Source organism: Merops nubicus, unplaced genomic scaffold (assembly GCF_000691845.1).
Source record: "Merops nubicus isolate BGI_N331 unplaced genomic scaffold, ASM69184v1 scaffold62, whole genome shotgun sequence".
In the NCBI taxonomy this organism is placed as follows: Eukaryota; Metazoa; Chordata; class Aves; order Coraciiformes; family Meropidae; genus Merops; species Merops nubicus.
In genome coordinates, this window is record NW_008595355.1 from 13,262 (window position 1) to 25,950 (window position 12,689).

The following is a 12,689-nucleotide window of genomic DNA, read 5'->3' on the forward strand; positions in this document are numbered from 1 at the left end:
TTCAGCTTCCAAACAATAAAAGGTGAGAGTCAGTACAACACTTATGAGCCACAAGCATACTGCTGGCTTGTTTATTAGCACTAATAAATGAGCTCATAACACTCATCAGAAGTGGTTTGTTTGTTTGTTTTTGTTTTTTTTTTTTCCTCCACACATCTCGCAGAAGAATTTCAGGTGACAAGTACTATGATACATATGGTAGAAACAAACAGCTGTGGCCACAAAGATGTTTTGTTAACTGATGATTAATATATTCAGGAAGCAATCACACTATTCATTAGTAAAAGTTTACAAACATTAAAAAGTGCATAACAACAACAACACAAAAATATATATAATATATATACTATATATAAAGAAAGTGACATCACCTCCTGTTAATAAAAGAAAACAAATCTTCTGACTCTGTGATTGGTGCTTATGTGATTGCCATGGTTTACTAGTCAGACCCTCTCTTTACTCACCTTAGTCATAGAGGTGCTGCTGCCCCGTTTTGCAGTATTTGGCCTCATGTATGGGCCTTGTCTTCTGGGGCAGCATGGGGGGAAGGAAATCAATCAGCATAGCTATTGCAGAATAGGTTGCTTAACTTGTAGATAATTTAAGTAATCCCTTGGATGGACAAGCTATTCTGGTATTTCAATGAAGGTCCAGTTTGGACTGTCATTTTGGAATAGCTGACATGGAAAAACCCAGTCTTTTGCGAGGCTGACACCAAACCTCCCACTTCCCTTTCCACCACTGAGCCAAAAGTGGCTGCAGCAGTTTCTAGCACTTGGCTGTACTTGGTGCATCAGTAACAGGCCACTGGCTGTGCAAACCCAACAGCCTGATCAACTGAGGCAAAGACAAGGAAGAGAAAAAACAGTCCCCCTGGCTGGACCCAGCCCACGCTTCACTAGTTGGGACTATCCTGCAATCTAAAACTCATTTCAGAATTCCTAATTGGCAATAACCTGTGCCAGTTATTTTCCCGTGTGTAAACAAGTCCCATCTTTAACAACACGAACCAGGAAAATCTCTAGCACCATGGAATTTGTTTGAATTTTAACCCATATAATGTTACAAATGTATTCTTAAAACTACCATAACAAAATATTTTGACTAGTATTTTTAAAAAATATCTCAAGAGAAAGATTAAGAAATTGGGAGTAAAATTAGAAAAATGGGGAAGAAAAACGTAAAAGATTCAATTTGAGTCTCTGATATGCAACTAACTACAGGAAAGTGGCAAAACTGTACCAAGGACACAAAACACGCCGAAGTACTCACATTAACCAATCGTTTTGAAGGCTCATCTAGTAACAGAGTGCTGCCGAGTCATTTAGGTTTAGGCATAATCAATTTAGCAGTTCACATTTGAAATCTATCGTGCACATCACCACATTATGGCAAACCCCAGCCCTTCCAAAACGCATGGTAGAAAAATTCACAGTAACAGAAATATTCTTCATAAGCAGTCGAGAAGGGGCAGTGTGGAGCATCTCAGTTGTACAATACAAAACCCATTGTAAATAACAGAGCTGTAAAACAGACACAAAGTTCTAAAAACAGTACTTTCCTTACAGTTCTTTTAATGGGGTGAACACTTCGGCCAGAGAATTTTAAATTCTGAGGATCACACAAACCTTCTCTTAAGATACACAATTAGATCCTCTGACATTTCAAAGGCCATTTGCTACAAGATTTACCTGTTCTATTTTTTAAAAGAGTTCCCATCAAGTAGTCATTACGAAGGGATCCATCTGGTGACACTATCTCAAGAAATCAACACATGTTCAACCATTGCTAATGACAGAGGTAGAGAAAATTCTGTCTTCTGCCACAGCTTGTTCCCCCATTTTTAGCGTAGCATTGAGTGGGTTCCAGCAATGAAGACACATGCACTTTCTTTTCCACCAGCTTGCTCACAGAAACAAATTTGTTCCAGCATTCTCTTGTAGCCTGAAAACATCCAGCAGCTGCTCCAGTCAGTCAAAGCTGGATGTCAGCTTTCTTGCTTTGCTGCCTCCCCTTGGGCCTCCCCAGTTTGCTCACTTGGATTCCGTTGTGCATCTCCTTCTCCTTCTGCAACATACAAGAAGATCACGAGTGACCGGCCCTCCAACAAAGCGGTCTTGCTCCCAGAACCCCAACTGTTCATCCATCGGTCTCCAAAACAAAGTAAAAAGAAATTGAAACTGAAATCTTGCATTAAATATGACACCTTCTACTACTGAGTTAGCCATTTCAAGAGACACCTTCAAAAACCAGTTCCTAGCTGCAATCACCACTATAATTTTAAGTACAGACCAAAAGTAGTTAGAAATGAAAAAAAAAACTAACAAAAATAGTCAGGTATTTTTTACGATTTATTCCCTATGATAACATAAGAGAGAAAAACCCCCTCATTACACCAAGTCTGAACAGAGTTTACTGTACAGAGATGCAACTTCAATAAAAGCAAGTTTGTGAAAGCTGTCTTTGTTCCACGTGTCCCTTGTGAGCACCACGCCCCATGGTGTTCACTCCAGCTGTCTCACCACAAACCATAGCACAATCTGAGGAACAGAACACATCTGACAGTGGTACAGTGAGCAGACAACTCAGAGCCGGTGCAAAGAAGGCTAAGAATTCACTAGGAATGGTCTCTTAGTACCTATATGCAAAGTATTGTATTGCACCAAACAATTAATCACCTAACAGGCTGAGATAGCTGGAAGCTAAGTGCAAGTAAGACAGAAGTCCCCGAACACTGGGCTAATTAACTATAGGTAAATAGCAAGAAATAATGTTAGGCAAGGAATAACATTAAGACCCTCTTGTATCTTGCAGGGATTCTGAGTAATTTGTATTCAACTGGCTTGATACAGTAGTTAAAAGAAGAAAATTGCATGGACTAATTTGTAGAGAGGTCGACGTAGAGGTAGTAGTGCCTCTTAACTTTTATCTGTATATCTTTATTCTAAAGGCAGGGCTCTCAACACAGATAGTTATTGTTTCCTCCTTTCAAAACACACTGTACAGCTGCAGCTTTATTTCTGTTTATAGAAACAAGCACCATAAACACCTTCTCTTTTCTATATAGAAGAAATGGCACATTGCTAATGGAAAAAAAGAAATTCTTTGCATTGCAAAGACTATTGCAAAAAAGCTCAGACGTGATAGCTGTGTTTTGTGCATGCACTGAGTATTTAGGTAGCAAAATATCTCAGAGGGTATTGGTAATTATCAAATTCAACCTTATGAAAAGCTGTATGAAAGACCGATTAATGCATTAAACAGTGAGGTTTATTTTGTTCATTACAGGTTGAATAATGAATAAAAATTAGCAAGGCACTTTCTCAGAAAAGTCTTTATTTCTTATCTTTATCTCCCATATTATAAAGGCTTTCATCAGGAAATTATTTCCTATTGGACCAAAATCTCTTTTGTTCAAGTTGTCCACTTACTACCAAGCCTCCTACATTTGTTCTGATACTGCAAAATTCCAGACATGTGGAATCTGATTTTTTCAGTTTGTTTTTTGCCTGCTCTGTACTCCCTTTATTCTGACTACTAGGAAGTCTTTAATATTCCTTATACTATCTGGGCAAGCCAAGTTTCCTGAAATAGCTGTTATAAAAAGAAAAAAAAAAAAAAAAAAGACAAAACTGAATAGAGAAAACACTTTGCAGAGACTGGCCTTTGTTCTTCATTGTACTTTTTCCTTTCTACTTTATTTAGCTACAATGATGACCTGTAAGATGATCTGAATAGAATTTTCTTGGAATTGCATTGGTTATCTCAGGAGAGAGTTGAGCAGGTGAGCTACCTGCTGATTTCCTTACTAAAATCTTTCTTTTGCCTTCTGTCTTAAAATTTCTGTTGTAGTTTTCTACTTGCCAGATGCACACAGTGTTGCTTTAACTAAATTTAGGTAAAATGCATTGCCACAAAGTACTTGGAACCTGTATGTTGAAGTTTGCTAAATATGTCCATTGTATAGATACTAGCAGGTTGTTAGCTTGTTACAGACAAAGAACACTGGAAGAGTTGTTTTGAAGGGAGAATATTGTACACTAATTGTATGTATTATACATAATTATGCAGTAAACTCTTGATTATCTGTCACTGGCTCATCAATGAGGGGATTAACGAGCACTCACGTCAGGTATCAAATAGCTCATGGCAGAAAATACACGGGCTTTGAACAAGGCCTCACTGCCTAGTGCTGTTCAGAGGTGTTCCTGTAGTACAGGAAATGTATCTGCAGGCTTTTCAAAGTGAAGTATTAAATATGCTTGGGTAGCTTACTTTATAATTAGTTCTTACTTTATTAATTAGTTCTATAATAGTATCTTTCTTTTTATAAAATCTGCATTATCCTACTCTGCCAGTACTTCATGCAGTTGAAAGCAAATATTATTGCACTTTTGCAAGAAAATGCATATAGTTGTAATAAAAAACACTCCCTCTCCCTAAAAATAAAAATAAATAAAAAAAAATAATTGAAACTTGATAGTTGTATAATTAGGTAGTACTTAGCATAAGCTGTTTGACACGCACCTAGAAAGAAATAAGATATAACCCCCAAACGTGTGTCTTTGTCTTAATTCTGTCAGGTGTGATGCACATATGCATCCCACCAGCACTAGTATATTCTGAAGTGGAATTTGGGATGCAAAATATTTTTTAGCCTCTCCGATTTGGAAAGACATGATGGGATAACACACTAATACTCATATGAACAATAATAAAATGGATTTTCCAATATTTGTGGTTTTATCCAGCACCTATGTATACTGTAACAGCAGAAAATTTAAATATACTTTCATTGTATCCAATTGAAACTGCATAACCTCCTGAAGAAACATGCAGGGATTTTGGTGTGTCTACTACCTAAGGTAATTTTATGAGCAACTCTATACAGTTTTCTGCAATGAATAAAGTTACCTAACTGGAAAAAAAAGACTCAAAAAGAAAAAAGTAATAGATTCCTGAGACATATATTAAAAACTAGGCTAATAGTTATTTAAACCATTCTTATCACTACAGAGCTAGCTACATGTACAAAATGAATACCAACATATATTACAGGCACAAAGTCACATTCTTTTTATAGCTCACAAAAGAACATAGTTCTGGCTTACAAGCACTCCAACAGCTTAGCTTAAAAATAGGGATTGTCTATGTCTTCTAAATGGACAAGATCAAAGATTATTTTGGTAAGTGTAAATTTGAGACTGAAGAAAATTAAAGCAAGAAGGAAGGCTGGCATTATACATTTCAAATGCCACCTACTTTGTATTTTTCCAACATTTTACATGTATCCCCACATTAAAATAAATAGACACACCTACACACGTACTAATAAAGCTTTTCTTTTTAAGTAGAAAAAACCCCCAACATTAAAGGCCCTGCCCAGCTAGAATTGCATGCATATAGAAGCTATAGGCCCCAAACTGGCAACTGCAGAAGGAATGGCTTAGGATATACATTAGCCTGAAAGCCGAAAAAAGACTCCCTCTCTCCAAACAGCACTACCACCCAAACATCACGCTGCCCACATCTGACTGTCCAGTGATGAGACTGCCTCTCACTGTTGTCTCTGAGAAAAATATGTGCACAAACAGAGCAGCTGCTTATCAACAGCTTGCTCTTTGGCACATTTGCTTTCTTTTTCTATTATTAAAATAAGGCCTCTTTCGTAAGACCTCTTTCCTAAGATGTGAAAAGGGCTTTCAAAGATCCATACGATCTCCTTGTTAACCTCCATCCATGGAACATGAAAGTGATTACACAGCCATATTACTATTAGTATTTAATATAAACCCTTTAGCATATGCTGTCCCCTCCTTTCTCTCAACTGAAGGTGCAAATCCAAATAAAGATTTTGGTAATATTAAGAGGTGAAGTAGTATTTAGGATTACATTAGTGCTAATAACTCACAAGGGTTTGTAGTGACAGGACGACAGGTAATGGCTTTAAGCTAGAAGAGGGTAGATTTAGGTTAGACACTAGGAAAAAGTTCTTTGGTAAGAGGGTGATAGACCACTGGAAGAGGTTGCCCAGACAGGTGGTGGAGGCCCCATCCCTTGAGACATTCAAGATCAGGCTGGATGAAGCTTTGAGTAGTTTGATGTAGTTGGAGATGTCCCTGTTTATTAGGGCGGGGGTTGGACTAGATGACCTTTGCAGGTCCCTTCCAGCCCAGACATTCTGTGATTCTATGAAACGATTCTAATCACCTTAAAAGGATAAATTATGAGCAGAAAGGGGAAAGAGACAGTTTACCCAGAAACAAGGATCCAAGTGAAACAGAGAGGAACGCATTACTATTGCTTTGTCCCCTGGCAGCTGAAAACAAAGTTAATCTCTGCAGGAACCTTTCAAGCAGACACATGGCTTTTCCTACATGCTTTGAGCCAGAAAGTTTCCATTAAGGGATATTATGAAGAGTTGGGTCTTAATAAAGACTTTTTTGTTTTTTTTCCTTATACTCAATTTACCCTAAAATTTATCCTGATGTGGACCCTGTCACTAGGCACTCATTGGAGAATGACTTTTCTGCTTACAGTGGTACCTTGTACTTGCAAATAACCACCCTTCCCATTTATAAGATCTAGGCTTCTTATTGCAGGCACCCCCTGCTGATCAGAAACAAAATATTTTTTCACTGAGGGACAAGGGAATAATGCATGCACATAAATCATGGTTTATGTACTATTATCTTCATTTTAATTTTTAATAAATATAATCAAAGACCAAAATGTACTCACCTGCTTTGTTTATATCAAGCTCTGATAACTTTAAGGCTAGTTCACTAGAGTTCCCACCTGGAGAGGACACAAGTATGTCATGTAACGCATTTCTTCTACCTGTTCTTCCTGAAGCAATAAAGTCTGCATATGTAGATTCCACATCAGTCATTGCTAACAAATATCCACATAGCAGTACCTGGATGAAGAAGAAAAAAACACCAAAGTGAACAACACTTAGACTACCAGAAAAACAGATGACAACATGGAACGGGAATAGAAGAACTAGAGGGTTCTCACTGTGGAGTAGACAGACAGCAAAAGAAGCAATAAGCAACAAAAGAATACGCCTCAGTCTGAAAATTTGGAGAAATTAGAGAAAAAAAAGAAGCAGAAAGCAAAAAAGGTGTGTGGATTTTATGCAATCTGTTCAACAGTATTTTAAACAAATTCATTTTTCATACTTCATAAAGTGCTAGAGAGTACTTTATAAAAGCAATGACCTCAGCAACATAATTTCTTTATAGAGCTGTCTCTGCTTTTAATATTAGCTGGGAAGTAGGAGGTAGGTAGGGGGTGGAACAAAGTTCTTTTCTGCAGAAAAAGCAGAGCGTAAGGAGTAAGAAAGTACAAATCAATAATGCTTTTGCATGCAGAACACTGTGCTCATACACAGGCTCAGCTATGTTTTGTGTATTTTAATTTCTGTTGGTATGATTTGTTTTGGCATTACATATATAGACCTCTTCAGACTCAACTGATTTGTTTTGGTGTGGTAGCTGCACCAAAGCAAATGCATTACCATGAAGTTACTGAAACAACTGAAGACATGCTAACAGATCAAGCAGAACAGCTAAATGATAACGCAGATTACAATGCAGTGCCCTGTAAGGTAGATAGTCAGAACTTTTCATTAGGCTTTAATTATTTCTGATGTTATGATGGAATAATATGATGATGTGCATTCATGTAAGATCTGCCAAAGAGACGAGGAAACTCCTATTTCAATGTCTTTTTTTTTTACAAGAAAGACTTGCATCCCTGCTGGAGTATTTGCTGTACCTGGTATAGATCTAACCTGTAAGGATTTTTTTTTCTTTCCTTAATTTATAGAATTGTAACTAAAGACGTGGGAGGGGCAAAGGGAGAGGGAAAAGGCACTCCCTCCTGCTATTCACACTGTTTTTACTGTAGTTCCATTTGTACTCATCTAAGGTTTCCTGCAAAAAGCTGGGCTTCCACACTTCAAGTGTAGCTTCCCTCAGATCGTAAGTTTGGATTTAGTAGGGGAATTGGAGAAGCTTTCTCCTGAAGAAAAGAAGCACTAGGGAACCACTCCACAAAACCAACACCCCCACAGCTGTATGTTTCCTTCATTTCTAAGCAGTATTTCTGTGGCTTTGCGTACTGCAGAAAGAGGACATGGCCATAAGGGAAACACTGCACAGCTGCATACAGTAAGAAGCTTTAGTTATTATTATTAAATTACCTGAATCTCCACATTTGCATAGAGCATATGAAAATTTTTAATCAGTTCCTACGCAGTTGCTGGACACTGAAGAAGCCCCTGAAGTCATTACAAACACGAACAGCAGTCTTTCATTTTTTAGAAATATGTTTGACTTTAGAAATAGATACATAAAAGACAGCAGGAAACTCTTCTCAACCCTTCCATACCCTCAACTCTGAATAACACAAGTCCTGTCCATTCTTTATCTTCATTCTAGTCCTCACCTCCCCAACTTCAGTCTGCTGTATGAGGGTATACACGTGATGTGTCTGAGAAGCCAACTAAAGGGTTCTACATAGTATTTTATTTAGTCTAAATATAACTACATCAAGTATCATCGTAAGACTGACTTAAAAAGAAGTTCATTGCTATCAAGCTTTGGTGCCCCATGCCAAATGCTGAATGGCTGACAGGATAATTTTACTCCTATGAGCAACCAGTATGAAACAGCACCTGCTTTAAGAAAACCAGAAACAAACCCCAAAAACCCAAAAAGCCAACCCACAAAACCAAACAAACACCTAGGGAATGGAAAGAGGCCAGCACTGACTGAAAGCCTGCCTGACACAGGAAACAGTGTCTCTCAATGCTTTCAGGAGCATGAAAGCACCTGCACTTCTTCCCATAAAGTGCCCTCTTCTCCAAACAGCACAAGAATAGTGAAACAAATGAGAAGTCTACTATTTGCTTCTTGACCAAGGTGCAGACATCATGATGCCAAATATATCAACCATGTAGTAATGAAGCATATAACTTGCAAAGGTGAAAGGAAAACAGTGAGGATTGTTGTGATAAGGTCAGAAAACAGCACAAGTTTTCAGACTTATCAGGTGTTTTCACTGAAGAGTACCATCCAGCAAGATCAGAAGAGAAAAGATTCTAAGTGAAGCCTACAAGACTTAACTTGCTATTGCAACTGGCCTGTAGAAAAGGAAGTGAAAAACCTGAAAGTAACTAATGTACAGGCTTGGGTTTTGTTGTTAGTGTCGCACCAGTCCAAAGTCATCATAGCTGTAATTCCTGGGAAGATATTAACTTATTTTTAGCACAGAAAAACACCACAGAGAAGAATTCTTTTGCTACTTCAGAAGCTGCATATCAGTCCACCAGGAACAGAATAAGCAGATAAGACTGTGACTGCACTGCAACAAGCTATAGGGCTGTTTTGCCAGCCGTACAGCCCTACAGCTTGTCAAGTCTTCGAGCATTTCCCAGGACTATGCAAACTGCACTCCACAGAATATTCTTCTGTGAGATTATACTGTTCTTGAAACACTCCATAAAACATGGAGGAGACCAGGGGAAATCTCAAGCTTATTTAATTTTAACTATGAAACAAGCTATACAACCATAGGAAAATGTGCTTGTGGAGAACTTTATTTTAAATGTTCATTTTTTATAAGCTCAATATGGCAATACTGACAACATTCTGATAAAAAAAATGTTACCAAACATACATTTATTAACACTTCCAACTTCTCCTGTCTGTGTCTTCTCTTAAATATCAAACACCACTCTGTTTTGTATTGGCATTATCTTGAGACATTACTGCATAAATATGGAACTCCACTGACATCACCCTAGGGCTCGCCTTCCAGTGAATGGCTCAGTTCCCAGAAGTCTGTACTTACTCACTGAACCAGTCATTAAGGAATTACCATTCACTCCAAAAAACCTTTTATTCCTTCAGCATCTGTGGAAGGAGTGGAATTTGCTAATAATTCTGTGAAACGTAATTTGAATTTCCTAACTAACTGCATTAACATATATTCCTGTGTCAAAGATTGTTGTCACAAACCCTCTAGTTTTACTAACTTTTTTTTAAAGTTGCAAAGCTAGTACTCTGCTACATGATACTGAACTGAAACAAGAAGACTGCCAACTGAACCCGCAAAGTAAAGAAAGCAGTTCTGTGAGTGTAAGGATTAATGAAACCTGTTGTTGCAGGACTGGTCTCCTTGGTAACAGGTAAGATACTATCCCATCTGAAGTCTCCCCCAGCTGTGCTTTGTCTTTCCCCCCCATTTAGAGTCACTCTGCCTGATACTGGGTTAGAGTTTGCAACACAGTCCTGGAGATTTCCATATGGCATATTTCTTTTCCTCGGCTTCTTATTTTCATAAAACTTCCAGAAATGTGGGTCTCCTAGACTTCTGTCTCTTTCCCCTTCCAAATCCTTCCTCCTATAGAAAGCTGTGCTGAAAATTAGTTGTAAGCACTTGAGTTATGGAGGATGAGGAAGGTAGACAGGCATAATTGCTATCTTGGATTTTAGCCAGTGTAACAAAACTTCTCTATTATTAATGAATATTTTGGATAGCATACACTGCTCCAGCTGCAAAAGGCCTACTTCTATATCCTATGCAAATGAAGAAGTTTTACAGGTAAGCATCAAAAGGAATAGAACCAGCATCAAGAGAATGCAGGAGGAGAAAAGAAGGATGACAAGTAATATATAATTTAATAGGTACAGAATCAGTATTTGTGTTTTCAAGAAGTTCATGGAATAGTCCTTGATCTCCACAATCCAATTTCTGTGTTTAATTTTCCATTTCCATGCTATTTATAGCGAATCCTATCCCCAAGTTTCTGAAGGTAACTTCAAAATTTCTACAACTGTTTTCCTCCTTCCACATACTTCAGTTTTATTGAAAAAGACTCTTAGAAAAAAAACTAAAAATTTGGTGATGTTTTCAATAAATGAAATCTCAGTTTGACTGCATTCCATAATCCTTCCACGAAACCACGTGTTTTGCAGTGCTATTGGTCTCAAGGGTCTGGAAGGATAGAAACTAGGTGGCATATCAGCATGAATTAAAAATCAAGAGTCTACATAGTTTATGGGCTAGAAGTACCTAGGGTTGTTGAATTTAACCTCTTTAAGGGACTACCTATCTAAAAGAAGCCCAAACATGTTTAAAGTACCTTCACTAATTGGTTATTTATTATTATTTTTAAAGGAAAACAATAAGAATAGGCACTTGACACATGGCTTGTCTGTGGGATTTGGCATATGTTGCTGACTAGCAAGGAGAGCTGCCATTTTCTTGGCAAACCTGTAGCGTAAGAATAAGAGATACAATCCTTCAGTGTTTACTCCCCCTCTTTCCCCATATATGCCTAATGATGGCATTGAATAAGGGATTTTCAAATAAAACTCAGGTTTTGGCTGCTAAATGTTGTATCATGATCAGTACATTATCTAAATATAATTATCTATATTCAGCTTTTATAAGAAAATGAAAAAAAAAACCCAGATAATTTGTCACTTAATAGTATGTGTGTTTTAGAGAAGGTATAATTATGCTTTTAAAATAAATTTTGGTTCAAAACCTAGCCTTAGCTTAGAGACAAGGGTCTTTCCAGTGAGGAGATAGCTCTATTCCACTCATGCATGGTCTGCTATGTCGAAAGCGGAAACAGAAGAACAATTTAACAGAATTATAGTATAGAAGAGATTATATCTGTTGTGCTATACAACAGTATTGCTTTTGCATAGATGAGCAAGAAAACAGTATGAACTCTTGAAAGCCAGGTAAAGGTATTAAAACCATCCATGCCAGCTAGCAAATTGGACAATATTTTCATCTGCACTTTGAAAAGCTCTTATCTTAGTTTTGCCTGTCTGGTGTTTGTGAATTTACCACATCTGTGAAATAGTAATGTAGAACAGGTCACTTTGTGAAAGTTAACATATTTTTACTGTGAGCACAGTATATGTAGTATTCCTAGTACTAATAAGATCTTGGTGGAAATCAGTGGGCAATTCAGATGGTTTAAAAAAACGAAACAGAACAAAGAAAATGGCTACCTGAATTGTTTTCTTTTTAATCAGAAAAAAATTAAGAAGCTAGTTTAAATCTGCATTAAAAAAGTCCTATGAAGTTGGATATCCTTCATAACAGTTAATAGGTTTTCCTTCTACATTATCTAAGCTATATTTTGCCTAAAGAGATCTACATAACTAAAAGCCAAATAAATTCTTGCAATGTCCTTGCTCAGGCAAATTTCATTATGCCCATGACCATAAGGATTTCGTTCCTTATCTGTCCCTTAATTTCAGTTCACAAGTTCAGTTATCTTCCACTGTTCATAAAAATGGGCAGTGAAATAATGCCAGCAAGCAAAAAATCCCCAAACATAATCAATGAAGCAATACTACAGAGACCTTGGTTCTTTGGAAAGCTGAGTACAGAAGTTGTCGTTCCCACAGACAGCTGTAGAGGTTGATGATATTTTGAAAGAAACAAATTGCACTGGAGTATGTCCATGAGGGCTCTGTGTTAAGGTATGAAAGAGGGTGAGCTACTATCTACTATCACTAGTAACTGGGCAACCTAAAGAAAATACTAGGTGGCAAAAAGAATGTGTTTGAGAAAAGAGGCATCTGTAGCTGTTGAGACTTTTTTACTTGCAGTTGGTGAATGGATCTCCTTGCTTTTGAAGGGAACGAGGGAGC

General features: G+C 37.5%; 1 protein-coding gene across 1 annotated transcript; it reads right to left on the minus strand.

Moving 5' to 3' along the window:
- Positions 1–1,276: 1,276 nt before the first annotated feature.
- PKIA (protein kinase (cAMP-dependent, catalytic) inhibitor alpha) lies at positions 1,277–6,915 on the minus strand. Its single transcript, XM_008935994.1, has 2 exons — positions 6,742–6,915; positions 1,277–2,067 (listed from the first exon to the last, which is right to left on the minus strand). Exons 1-2 carry the CDS (start codon positions 6,890–6,892, stop codon positions 1,988–1,990), a joined length of 231 nt encoding a protein of 76 aa, XP_008934242.1. The 5' UTR covers positions 6,893–6,915; the 3' UTR covers positions 1,277–1,987.
- Positions 6,916–12,689: the final 5,774 nt, after the last annotated feature.

Bases quoted from the DNA above. Each gene is read 5' to 3' on its own strand.
- PKIA (XM_008935994.1), bottom strand. From the start codon at position 6,892: ATGACTGATGTGGAATCTACATATGCAGACTTTATTGCTTCAGGAAGA. The intron at 2,068-6,741 runs GTGAGTACATTT...TGTATGTTGCAG, and splicing joins GCTTGATATAAACAAAGCAG to AAGGAGAAGGAGATGCACAA.